Source organism: Leishmania panamensis, assembly GCF_000755165.1.
Source record: "Leishmania panamensis strain MHOM/PA/94/PSC-1 chromosome 13 sequence".
NCBI lineage: Eukaryota > Euglenozoa > Kinetoplastea > Trypanosomatida > Trypanosomatidae > Leishmania > Leishmania panamensis.
In genome coordinates this window covers 604,152-616,804 of record NC_025858.1, presented here as the reverse complement: position 1 = coordinate 616,804, position 12,653 = coordinate 604,152, and the positions used below count along the sequence as shown (strand labels likewise).

Below are 12,653 nucleotides of genomic sequence, written 5' to 3'. Positions count from 1 at the left end.
TTGAAGTGAGAGGAGGCATGCGCTGGTCTTTCAGGATTTTGTTTGCACGCTCATTCGTGCTCGGCTATGGTATATGATGTACTCAGCAGCATAAGAACGCCTGAATGTGCGTATCTTCGATGACGTGTGATAGTGGAGAAACCAGAGAGAGTGTTGCCTTAGAAAAAGGTAGCTGAGAAACCCTCGGCGGCGTCGAGGCGTATAGGTCGTCCAGTTTCACTGAACAGCTTACTTGGATCAATTGAGTGCAATGAAGAGGATTGAGGACTCCTTTGTTCACCAACTGTGGGCGGTGGATTGGGGTGAAAACATATTGAGGGCGTGCCAGTCGATGCAAGCAGCTGCAGCCTTTAGAGCAAGGTGGAAAAAAAATCGGGTGCACCTGATCTGAGGTAAACTGCGGCGGAGAGAGTACAAAAAAAAGAGGTGAATAGAGAAGAGCATGGAGGATGAACGATTGTACTTGTGGATCCAAGAACTAAAGAGCGGCGCGCACTACGACAGGTGCTGCGTCGCCCTTCGCCTATCAAGTAGAAGGGAGACTCGCTGACAAAGGCTGCTTGCACAAGAGCGACACAGCGACTAGACCGTGTGGTCTAGAACATTTGACCCGTGTTTGCCCCAAGTCTGCCTGGTCCACTCCCTACATTGCGTAGAGGTGGTGCAAACAAGAAAAATCTCGGTGCTAGTGAGAAGCGGTCTTTGTGGCTCTCTGGGGGAGATTACCGAACCAACCATAAGGGAGACGAGCGCCTTTGGATTAGACTGCTTAGAGAGTTTAGTGCACAAATAAGAGGAGTGAGGGTTGACTATCGGCGCGGGGTTATCAGGAAGAAAGCAAGTGGTGAAGGGCGCAGTGTTACCCCAATGTTGCGCGGGAACAGATACAAAGTGGTTTTCTCAGGACGTGTGTGAGAGTGGGTGTGGGCAGTGGGACTCAAAGGTAGCAGGTGTCGGAGCTCTTGTGCAAGTATCGCTTAGTGGGGGCACTCCAGCCAACGCAAAGGTGCTTCAGGTACCCCCACTACACGCACAGCACTGAAAACAAGAAAAATGAATAGTAAAACACACGTTGCTCATGGAGTACCACTCTTCTCTGGCCGATAGCTCAGGGGAGCGGTACTCACAGGTACATTACATCTGGAAACAGTATCCATGAGGCTGGACACCACACGTAACGCGGCGCACCTGGCAATGTGCAGCAGGATGTGCCATAACAAAGAAATCCGCTTTGCGATTCTCCATGCATGTGAGATTGAAAATGGTCGGCAAAGGTGACAATTACTGGCAGAGAGCCCCGTGCTATGGGCTCCCTCGCCAGCGCTGCACATCACTGAAGGCTTTCAGCTGCCGCGGTAGGAAAAATCTTTGGCATAAGGCTTAACGGGTATAAGAGCGCTGCGTGGTCCAGTCCCTTGACGAAGACACACTTGAGACGTGGTGCGTCAGCCAGTGGACTCAAGTCCTCGACTGCAACGCACGCATCCAGGCGCAAAACCTCAAGGGAGGGGCATGTACCCAAACCCCGAAGGTTTCTCACAGCGCTAAAGGATGCATCAATGATTCGAAGGCGCGGCGCACCAGCTAGGGGAGACAAATCCGTGACAAGCCGGCACGCCGCCACGCGAAGGGTTTCGAGGCAAGGGCACGATGACAGCCCATTAACGTCGCGCACACCGCTGCAAAACACGTCCACCTCCTGTAGTCGCGGCGCACCAGCCAGAGCAGCCAAACTCTCCACTTCTCTGCATGTATCAATAGAAATGCGTTCCAGGCACGCACATGAGGAGAGTCCTCCCAGGTCACGCACGCCAGACCAGGAGATGGATATGGTCCTCAAATTATTGGCGTGGGCTAGCGCCGACAGGGAGAGGAGTCGTCCACAGTTTATAACAGTGACGGTAGCGAGAGACGCGCAACAGTCGAAGCCAGTCATCACGGACAGCCCACTGCCACTTAAACGAAGGTGCTGCAGGGAGTGAGCAGAAGCCAGCCGACGCATGTCAATCTCGTCTACTCGGTCGAGGTTCTGTTGGGGGTTCTCTGCGACGATCGTGTTGTCGAGCGATGCTACGCCGATCCTTGATTCGATGCTAAGCATTAGGAGGCCAGGCAACTGAGAGAGTCGCAGAAGTGCGGCACTTGTGCAGTGCGCAACGTGCAGCTCTCTCAGCTGCACCATTTGGGAAAAGTTTGCAGAGAGCGAGGCAAAGGCTTCGCCGCACATGTCAATTCTCTCCAGGTGGAGTGCGACATCCGTTGGAATGGGACACACATGTACAAGGAGCGAAAGACTAATACTCCTTAGGATGGGCCTTAAGCGAGACGAAGCGAGCAGCGCTAAGGCCGTCTTGTCGCCTCGGACCGATACGAAGATGCCGCACTTCTCAATCCACCAAGTCACTGTGGTCAGCGGCTGAACGCACGACACATCAGCAGCTTCACATACAAGCTCATGCATCACAGTGGAGTCGTCGAGGAGAAGGCGCAGATTCGTCGGCAGTCGCGATTCCAGCAGTTCGGAAAACAAGCGAGCTTTTGGACTCACAGCAGCAAGTGTGAGACGTAAATTGTCAGGTGCAAACTTAAGGATCTCCACCAGAGCATCCCCTTCTAGGCGCCCGAGAAGTCGCTGAGGCTTCATGGTGCTGTTCCGGTACGCGTCATCCGTCAAGAGGCACGTGTGAGCCTGCCGCAGCTTCGTTATCCAAATGTCCATCGCATCTGTCCGGTGTGAATAGGCACTGTACATTTGGGCCCATGTAGGTAGAAAAATGCGACGTGAAGGAGAGAAACGGACGAAGAAAGGGGAAGGAAGTGCTGAAGAGACCCTGGCAATCCTTGTTTCTGAGCCTAGAGTCACGTTGTGGAGAGACTGGGATCAGTGTTTCTGGAACAACCTGGGAAAACAATCCTGACTCTTCGTGCACTAGACTACTCAATACAGTCTACACTTCCTCGAGAGGGAGTCTAACGGCGTCTTGCTCTTCATAGTTCGCCCTGACAATGACGAGAAAGCTACTTTTCTCTGTGCCACGTACTCGCGATGTCGCTTGAGAAAACATAGAGTTTTTCTTTTCGTGGTGAATGCACCAATATTTTATTGCTCAGATTTGATGGAGGTAGTATCGGTGAAAGGGAGAAGGAACTAAAGCAGTTTCGCTTTGGGTGGTTTGCGTGCTTCTCCTAAAACGAGCAATGTGAAGAGGCTGCAGCGTTTCTGTGTCGATGATCCCTTGCAGGGGCTCACAAAAGAACGGAATAGGTCAGCAACAAGAGGAAGGCCACATCGTTTGTATGTAACGCACATGTTGTGTTAGCGGATGCCACCTTCTTAAAGGCGGCGCCGACTTGCTTCTCTCACAAAGCCATTGTCGAGGGGAACACGCTCGAACAGAAAACGAGGAGATGACTTTCTCCCATTCTTCAGTTTTTGTTACCGATTGAAGCTGTGTCACTTCATGAATGCAACTGGAAGCAAGAAAAAAGTAACGAGTCAAAAATGTAGAAAGCAATAACGGTCTCTCTTCTTTGTACAACTCAATTGTTTCTACACACGCAGAAAGGAAGTCGGGAAAGGGTTATCGCGGGTATATATTCGAAAAAGAACTAGCTCCGCTTAGAAAGGCTGCCCTGAAGCAAAATATGACCCTAGAGGCGAGGGCGAGACCATGGAAATGCAAAGACTGTTACCTCATAGCATCTCCCCTACCTGTGTCAATAAAATGGGACTGCGTGCCTATGCACGGGTGGAGATACCATGTAGAAGTAGTCTTCGCTGCACACTCGTCATACAGTCAGCAATGGTTTTTTTTTTCCTTCTCGGGAATCTTGTAACGAATACGGAGAGAAGGGCTGGGAGAGTGAACGAGAGTCAAAAGGAGCAGGCTTACGCCGAGGGCAGCTGTGGATAGCACACTCTACAAGGAAAGTGCAAAGGGATAGCTACATCCACATACCCGGGAGCTCTGTAATCTCTTCACTCCCATTAATTCGGGAAATAAGAAAGGAGCAAACAGGGAAATAAACTACTAGTTATACATTCATAAAAGACACAACCCTTGTCTCCACAGTGCATTACCTATTGCTTGAGAAACAAGCCCGTGTGTTTATGGTGCCGTGGGGAAAAACAAAAAAGGGGCTGGTGCTTTGTCGGTGATAGTTCTCCTGTAGAGAAATAGTGATGACAAGGATGAATTAACCAGTCCTTCAGATCAGCAAAAGTAGCCGATGCTATTACAAGCACATGAACTACATGGTCCTTTTGGGAGAAGAAAACAGTTTTCGATGCAGTGGTCTGCATGGTGTCCTCTTCCTCAAATTCGCACACCCGTATGCGGATGGGACCAATCACAACTACAGTCACAGCTGCCGTTGGCCATTGTCGAGCGGCCCCGTACTCTGGGAGTTCTCGCTGCGGAGACGTTGACGTTCAGAAAGAACGCGCTCGCTGTAGCGGCGATAGGTGAGATGGACTATGATGTTCGATGCAAAAGCGCTGCATGCCAAGCCGAGCAGCACAATGAGCGGTGTCTGGACGCACTTGCGGCTTGTGCAGAAAAGAGAGTGGCCAAGCTTCTCTGCCTGAACCGTATACCACTCACCGTAGAGGAAGCGGTTGAGGGCGATGGACGAAGCGGCAGTTGACAGGAAGCAGAAGTGGTAGTGTTTCGCAGGGTCCTTTGCATAGATGGTGCGCGTGATTAGGATCGTAGTCGCAGCGAGGAAACCGTTACCAATGGCCGCGATAACGTACGGGACCGGAAGCGCTTGCTTGGGTAGAGCGAGAAACAGCACAATAGCGATGATGATCGACGTGTTAGGAATGAACAGCGCAATTGTCAGTGGAATCCGCTTCTCTGCTGGGCGCTTCTGCGACCATGCCTCAAAGTACGACATAAGCAGCCGACCAGCTGCACTGCCGACACCGCTAAGGACGGTGAGAAGTGTGCGGGTGGATGTGGAAGTTTTCTCGCCAGCCAAAGCACCAAAGATGTAACTGGCATTGTTCAGGACCACACCCTCAGCACCGACAATGCAGAACGAAGTCCACCAGAGTGCCCACAAGTTGACGGAGAGAAGATTCTGGAGGAAGGATGATTGGTACTGTGGCGCGATGTAGTCGATCTCTGTGTACACACTCTCTTCCAAGACTGTTGGTTGGTCGAGAGGAAGTGTCTTCTGGACACTATCACTGCTGCTGCGCGGTGTCCGTTCCTGCTTGTCAAGATCGTCAAAGGTGCCGCCAGAAGACAAATTACAAGAAGCACACTGAAACAGCTTCGCAGGAACCGCGATCACAAGAAAGCCAGAAGTTATGATGGTGGTGATAATGGCAAAGATCAGTTTCTCTTTGCTTCCAAGATGCAGGTTGTCCACAAGGGCTGTCGTGAGAGGCAGGAAGGCAATGAGCACGAGCATCAGCACGAAACCGTAGTAGAATCGCCACATTGGCGGCTTCTGCTTCAGGAACTGCGCCTTGGATGCTAGTCGCTGCGCCTTTTCCTCTAGTGAAAGGTGAGATTCCTGGTAACCTGTCAGGTGGTATGCTGGAAGACGCAGAAAAAAAATACCCAGCATGCCGACGATGATTGCCCACGCCATCAAGAAATAGAAGAAGTGTTGCGTCACGCCGCCAAAAAATCCCTGATACATGCTTCCCACAATAGCAGAGCCAAGGCCGATAAACGTTTTGAGAAACGCAACGACAGGGCCTCTGTTTACTGGAAAGTAGCTCAGAATTGTTATGCAAGAGGAGAGGTCAAAGAACGAGGTACCCACGTTCATTAGAGAGTAAAACACAGCTAGTCTCACGACGTTGCCCACAATGACTTCCTCAAAGCACAGAGCAACAAGCAGGGCTCCGAGAGGAAAAACAAATGTGGAAAGAGCAGCAATAGGAAACGGGCCGAAGTAATCGTACAGAAATGAGTACGGAAGCATAACATACCCGACCACCGTACCGGTGGTTGTTATTGTGCTCAAATCGCGCTGGGAGAGTGAGTACCGCTCCTGGAAAGAGCCGGAGACGAGGTTAAACGTGGGGCTGCCGAGAGATCCGCATATCATACCAAAAATACCAAGTACCAAGAGGCCAAATCGATGTGTTTCGCTGATGTGCGTCTGACGTGCGTTGGACAGCCGCTCCAGAGGACCCTTTTTCTCGCATGTGACACTCATTTTGGTGGTAGGAAGTGAGTGGAAATGGAAATCCCAGGGGATGCTTGGTTTCCCAAGGAAGAAAAGAAGTTTTCGGAGAAAAAGGAAGCTGTTGTAGCATCCAAAACCTGGTGTCTTGTTTTGGCCAACTAGCGTATGCGCGAGGTGTGAGAAAGAGGGAGACGTAGGGAAAACATGGTGGAAAGAATGAATTGTAAAGACGCACTGTCACAATCATTTTCAAATGCCACAATGTCGGCCAATGAAGGTGTATTGGTGTGGCTCTTGTTTTCATCTTCTTGACAGGGAGACAACGAAGCAAAAGCTGCTCCTCACGGCCACCCACGGATGGAAAGAGAGGTGACGTTTGCTGCGCCTGAGTATTTTGGGGGGAAAACTTACCGTAGGTATGAAAGAGAATCGGAAAACGGCATTATGGTGAAACTTGAGTGAACGCGCTTTCCGTTATTGCAATGGCGTACGCCATCAAGCATCTTTCTTTTCAATCTTTGTTTCGGCATTATCTATTTCTTGACGCGGGGAATCGACTGATGATAAGCGGTTGTTTCTCGCCCCGCCCCACGGATTAACCACTGCAACAGGAGGTCCTTGGATAGCGGAAAATAGGAACAGGTTGATGTTTTTGTGGGCGGTCTTATTCAAGAGCCCTATCGAAGGTGAGCCAGACTGGCTCGGTCTTTCATAGAAATGGAAACTCGCGAGATGGGAGGGGGCAGGGATAAGCACTGGAGTGCATAATGCTTATCGTTTGGCAGAAGCCCCTCTTTCCTTTTATGCCAAAGGGATCTGTGCCGTTTGGCATTTGAACAGAGATGCCAGCGGAGTCGAATGGGATGGCGTGTGCGGATATCTCAAGAATTTCATTGTTTCAGTTGCGCCGCTGCTTTACACACAGCAATGCACAGTTAATGGATGTTTGCAGGTGTCTTGGCTGGACTGACGTGTTCCTTGATGGAGTTGTGCTGTTTCGCACGAGAAAAGCGTCTTGGTATGCCGTTGTCAAAAGCCTTTGTGCGAGGGTAAGGGGGGGGGGCTTCAAGCACGGCAGCAGAAGGAGCAGGAAGCGTAGAGTTCCCTTGTGCATTTTGTGGAAAAACAATGCAGAGACCAAAGGTGATGATATTGGGAGAGGTGTGAGAAGGAAAGTGCGCGGTGTTTCACGCTGGTGTGCTCCGCGAGTTGACATGTGCAGTTCCTGTGCTCACATTTGGCGTCAACAACTCATGATTCTTTTCGCGAGTTGTTAGTGCGCAGGTAAATTATTGGTGGTGATGCTTGATGCTACCCTCTGGCTTCCAGTGACCCACCCCTGAGATCAGTGTGCGATCTTTTGCAATCCGGTGTCTCATTGAGTTTTTGATGGTGTACTTGTGACAAAAATGAAACTGGGCTATCCATCATTGCTGATGGAGAATGCAACGGCCTCCCAGTGCATTTCTTGAAATGTGTTCCATATTTCTGTCCTTCAAAGGCTTTACCGATAAGAAGTGCAGTATTCTCATAAAATTGGAAGCTGCTAAGGAGACAAAAGTGCGTAGAAGCGAGCACATTTCGCTGGAATATAGTGAAGCGACACGTCTCTAAGCAGATGCTTGAAACTGTTCTCGACAAGTAACGGTAGGGTCCCTTCCAGGCACCACCAATTTGTGCCTTTTAAGCTCTTAGAATTTCGCACGCCGCTTATGGAGCACGGTGTTTTTTTTTTTTATCCATGTAACCTCATAACCTTTCTCAGAAGTTTCATTCCTGCCCTGTGCTCTTGCTCTCAAATCGGAGGTAGTGCATAATCTGCTGTGTCATATATTTCTGAAGTACGTGTAGATACTGTTGGGTGCACCATCCCATCGTAGAGTAGGTTTTCTTCTTTACAAGGAGAGTTTAGTAACGGGTAAGATGGCGGCGCAAAAGATTGGATTCTTGGGATGCGGCAACATGGGTGAGTGCATCATGGCTGGTTTGTTGAAGGCAAATGTTCTCAGGTCAGAGAATACTTTTATTTGCAATCGTACTGCAGCCACGAATGAACATTTGGTATCCACATATGGGGTGAATAGCGTGTGCGCTGCTGAGCTGACAGAACGGTCCGATATTATTATGCTGGGCGTGAAGCCGTACGGTATTGTACCAGTGTTGGAAATGATCAAGGATAATATAACACAATGCAAGCTAATTATTTCCATGGCAGCTGGTGTACCCATTTCAACGATCGAGAACCACTGCCCACCGAATACTAAAGTGCTGCGTGTTATGCCGAATATTCCTTCGCTCGTCGGCGAGGGAGTCATATCAGTAACTAGTAACTCTGCTGTAACGTCTGATGATGAGGCGGCAGTGGTAAAGTTCTTCAGTGCAATCGGTAAGGTCTACGTTGTGGCGGAGTCTGCGATTCACGGAGTCGTCGGTGTGGCGGGGTCTTCCCCGGCTTACGTTTTTATGTTTATGGAGGCGCTCAGCGACGGTGCAGTGCGTGGTGGCATTCCCCGTGGACAATCTTATGAAATGGCTGCCCAGGCTGTTCTCGGTGCGGCAAAGATGCTGCAAGAGAGCGGCAAGACACCTGGTGCTCTGAAGGATATGGTTTGCTCTCCTGGTGGTACAACCATCGAGGCGGTTCGTTATCTGGAGAAAGGGGGGATGCGCTCGTCGGTTATTGAAGCGATGATCCATTGTATGGAGAAATCAAAGGAGTTTGAGAAGGTGTACAGCGAGTGAAGCTCGTCTTTTTTTTTTTTCTGATCTTCTTTTTTGTTGGTTGACATGTGTACTCTGAGCGCAAAAATGCTGTGTTTCTCTGCTTTTGTGGTAAACTGTTTGCAACTATTTATTTTCTTTGTGGAAAGTAATACGTACATAACGGTATTTTCATGTGATGAGTATTTCTTGACTTTAACGACAGGAAGAAAACTGGTATTGGTAAATTAGCAACAAGTGACAGGTAGAGTTTTCGAAAAGGGAATCTTGTTCAAAATTACTCTGTATGCTCTACGGAGATTGTTTTTCATGTTCTGTTTTTGTGTGTGGCCCTGAAGGAAGAAACAACAGTTATGGCTATATTATGGCAAAGACGCACAGAAAGTAAAATGGTGACACACAAAGAAAATAGAAGCAGAAGCAAAAGGAAGATCTCCTAACGCTTTTCTTTTCTTTTTCCACTCGTCCATGTTTCCGTTTAATTTAACTTGCACAGAATCATCTGTACTCTTCACAGCAGCAGTGCACATGGATAAAAAAAATCGAGATGGAAATATGCGCGTATGATTCTACGCTTTTGGATGAAGTGAAGATTAGTATCATATGCACCTCTCGTTTCAATGCTTTCACTCTCTTCTTCCCTGCTTTCTTTTCGGTTACGTTTTTTTTATTATTTGTTTCTATAACCTCTGTCACACTCTCACATATTTTGTGCTGACGTATGTCTTTTTTTTTTTCTCTGCACTAGAACCGTCACGATGGTAAACTATCCTAAGAAGAAGGTGATGCACTGCGACGACGCGCGGTGCAACGCGCACAAGTCGTTCAAGGTGGTGCAGTACAAGGCTGGCAAGGCGCGTCTTTTTGCTCGCGGGAAGCGTCGTTACGACCGCAAGCAGTCTGGTTATGGTGGTCAGACCAAGCCTGTCTTCCACAAGAAAGCCAAGACGACCAAGAAGATTGTGCTCAAGCTTCAGTGCTCCGGCTGCAAGTCTATTCGCCAAGTCGTTCTCAAGCGCACAAAACACTTTGAACTGAATGATAAGAAAAAGACCGGCAACAAGGACCCCACCTGGTAAAGTACCCGGCTCTCGGTTTTCATTTTCTATTTTATTTTGTAACTCACTGGAGGAGTAGAAAATATAAATGAAGTAGAAAATGTCAGTGGATGTGAAAGTTGCGGAATAAGTGCTGTAGGGATCTATTGGAGCGTCTCTAATGCATTGAAGGTCTGTCACTTTTTCTCTTATAGCTACTGCGCCTCTGTTGAGGATTTGTGGAAATCTCTGCACTTTTTGAAATCGGCATGATGAAAACGATGTCTTCTCGGGACTGAGTTCTTTGCAGGTGATTACTTATTTCTGTCATGCTCTCTTGTCTTGTTTATCCCATTGACATTTTCTCTGCAATAAAAGTTGTCCTTTGTGATCTCACATACTTGACCTCTTTTGCTCCCCACAACTCTGCAGCAGGTCCAGAGCAGGTAGATTCGCACTGTAAGGATACTTCCCTTTATCAATCTGTTGGCTAGCATTTACGAAAAAAAAAAAATAAGGGAGACTCGCAAATATGTCGAATCTTGCTTACATCAACCCTGGTGGTAAACAGGCTCGCAAGGCGAGCGCTCTCGATATCAACATGATTGCTGCGCGGGGACTGCAGGAAGTTATGAAGACGAACCTTGGACCTCGTGGAACAATGAAGATGCTGGTCTCTGGGGCTGGCATGATTAAAATTACCAAAGATGGCAATACATTGCTTGGGGAAATGCAAATTCAGCATCCGACGGCGGCTCTTATTGCACGCGCAGCGACTGCCATCGACGATATCACTGGTGACGGGAGTACAAGTGTAGTTCTTACGATCGGCGAGATGATGCGGCAGTCAGAGCGCTACATTCAGGAGGGCATGCATCCGCGTACCATCACGGAGGGTTTCCATGTCGCCCGCGAAGAGGCACTCAAGTTTTTGGAAGCGAGTGTCATTACCATTCCTAGTACGGAGCGTCGTGAGTACCTTACCAATGTGGCGCGGACTGCACTAACGACGAAAGTGAATGTCGGTCTGTCGGAGCAGCTTGCAGAGGCTGTGGTGGATGCCGTCTACGCCATTGCCGAGGATGGAAGGGAAGTGGATTTGCACATGGTGGAAGTGATGCACATGCGCCACCGTCTCAGCTCTGACACGCGCTTTGTGAACGGTATTGTTCTTGATCATGGTGGTCGTAACAACGACATGCCGAAGTACCTTGAGAATGCTTACATTCTCACCTGCAATGTTTCCCTTGAGTACGAGCGGAGTGAACTGAATACAGGCTTCTACTACAAGGATCCGGCAGAGAAGGCCCGCATGGTGGAGGCGGAGCGCAAAATGAGTGACGATCGCGTTCGCCAGATCATCGAGCTCAAGAAAAAAGTATGCACGAAGGAGAACGGTCGGACGTTCGTGGTGATTAATCAGAAAGGTATTGATCCTATCTCATTGGAGATGCTTGCTAAGGAGAACATTCTTGCCTTGCGCCGTGCGAAGCGCCGCAACATGGAGCGCCTGGTGCTGGCATGTGGCGGCGAGGCAGTCAACTCCACGGACAACCTGACACCTGATGTTCTTGGTGAGGCTGGTTGCATTCAGGAATACACTTTGGGAGATGACAAGTACACGTTTGTTGAGAACGTCTCCAAGGGCAAAAGCTGTACACTGCTCGTGAAAGGGCCAAACGACCACACAATTGCGCAAATCAAGGATGCCGTGCGTGATGGACTGCGCGCTGTGAAGAATGCGTTTGAGGCTGCGGCAGTCGTTGCCGGAGCTGGCGCCTTCGAGGTTGCTCTGCACGATCATCTCATGAAGTTCGCTGAAAACGTGAGCGGAAAGCAGAAGATGGGCATCCGCGCATACGCGGATGCGATGCTTGTCACGCCGAAGACACTGGCTGAGAACTCCGGCCTCGATGTGCAGGAATGCCTCATCACACTACAGGAAGCTAGCAGAACAGCTCGCAAGAGCGGAAAGTGGGCTGGTCTCAGAATTGATAACGGTGATGTGATTGATCCTATCCTGGCCGGAACTCTCGACAATGTCATTGTCAAGCGGAGCCTTCTTGAGTCCACTGGCGACATCGTTGCGCAGCTACTCCTCGTCGATGAGATCATGAAGGCTGGCCGTCGCGGCGCTGGCGGCCAGTAGTGTGACGGCGTGGGGTGTGACATCACACGTATCACACCGAAGTGTGTCACCGTTGACAGTGTGCTGTTCATTGACGAGCCGTCAGTGTTTTCTCTTGTTTTCGGTTTCGTGTTTGTTTAGCTACGACGTGGAGTGAACGCCAGGGGCGCTTGTGTATGATTTGTCATGGTATCTAGACGGTGAGCAGAGGTGCACCCAGGGCTGTTGGTGGTCAGCTCATCAGTGTTGTTGACTTTGCGGCTCACGCTTAGCTTGGCTGTGAAGCAGGAATATGCGCCTTGGAGCATTTCCGAGCACCGCCTGTGCTACCATAGGCGGCAGTGCATCCCGTGCTTGTTGATAATCAGCCCCTTTAACGATGAAAAAGAGCCATTAAGGACGTATAGATCGGCGGTTGTTCTGAACAAAGGAAAAATATAGCAAGAGAACTGTTTGACCATCTATAACCGACAATGCCGCAGCGAGAGTATTGATGTGAGTGTGGAGAGGTGTAAAGGGTTGGCAAAATGGGCGTTCTGCTTGTTTCTTGTGCTTGGCGTGCCCTGCGGCGACATCCGCTGGGGATGCTAACTTAGTGCGCCATGCGCTGCCCATCT

At 49.6% G+C, this 12,653-nt stretch overlaps 5 protein-coding genes across 5 annotated transcripts; 3 read left to right on the top strand and 2 right to left on the bottom strand.

Annotated features, from left to right (window-relative positions):
* Positions 1–1,330: 1,330 nt before the first annotated feature.
* On the bottom strand, positions 1,331–2,719 carry LPMP_131570 (hypothetical protein; the record flags this gene model as incomplete). The annotated part of the gene is made up of 1 exon (XM_010698935.1): positions 1,331–2,719. The coding sequence occupies one exon, from the start codon at positions 2,717–2,719 to the stop codon at positions 1,331–1,333; it is 1,389 nt and encodes a 462-aa protein (XP_010697237.1).
* A 1,643-nt stretch (positions 2,720–4,362) lies between these two features.
* Positions 4,363–6,180, bottom strand: LPMP_131560 (membrane transporter, putative; the record flags this gene model as incomplete). Its single annotated transcript, XM_010698934.1, has 1 exon — positions 4,363–6,180. The coding sequence occupies one exon, from the start codon at positions 6,178–6,180 to the stop codon at positions 4,363–4,365; it is 1,818 nt and encodes a 605-aa protein (XP_010697236.1).
* Positions 6,181–8,073: 1,893 nt separating this feature from the next.
* On the top strand, positions 8,074–8,892 carry P5CR (pyrroline-5-carboxylate reductase; the record flags this gene model as incomplete). Its single annotated transcript, XM_010698933.1, has 1 exon — positions 8,074–8,892. One exon carries the CDS (start codon positions 8,074–8,076, stop codon positions 8,890–8,892), a length of 819 nt encoding a protein of 272 aa, XP_010697235.1.
* A 737-nt stretch (positions 8,893–9,629) lies between these two features.
* On the top strand, positions 9,630–9,950 carry LPMP_131540 (60S ribosomal protein L44, putative; the record flags this gene model as incomplete). The annotated part of the gene is made up of 1 exon (XM_010698932.1): positions 9,630–9,950. The coding sequence occupies one exon, from the start codon at positions 9,630–9,632 to the stop codon at positions 9,948–9,950; it is 321 nt and encodes a 106-aa protein (XP_010697234.1).
* Positions 9,951–10,440: 490 nt separating this feature from the next.
* LPMP_131530 (chaperonin TCP20, putative) lies at positions 10,441–12,057 on the top strand (the record flags this gene model as incomplete). The annotated part of the gene is made up of 1 exon (XM_010698931.1): positions 10,441–12,057. One exon carries the CDS (start codon positions 10,441–10,443, stop codon positions 12,055–12,057), a length of 1,617 nt encoding a protein of 538 aa, XP_010697233.1.
* Positions 12,058–12,653: the final 596 nt, after the last annotated feature.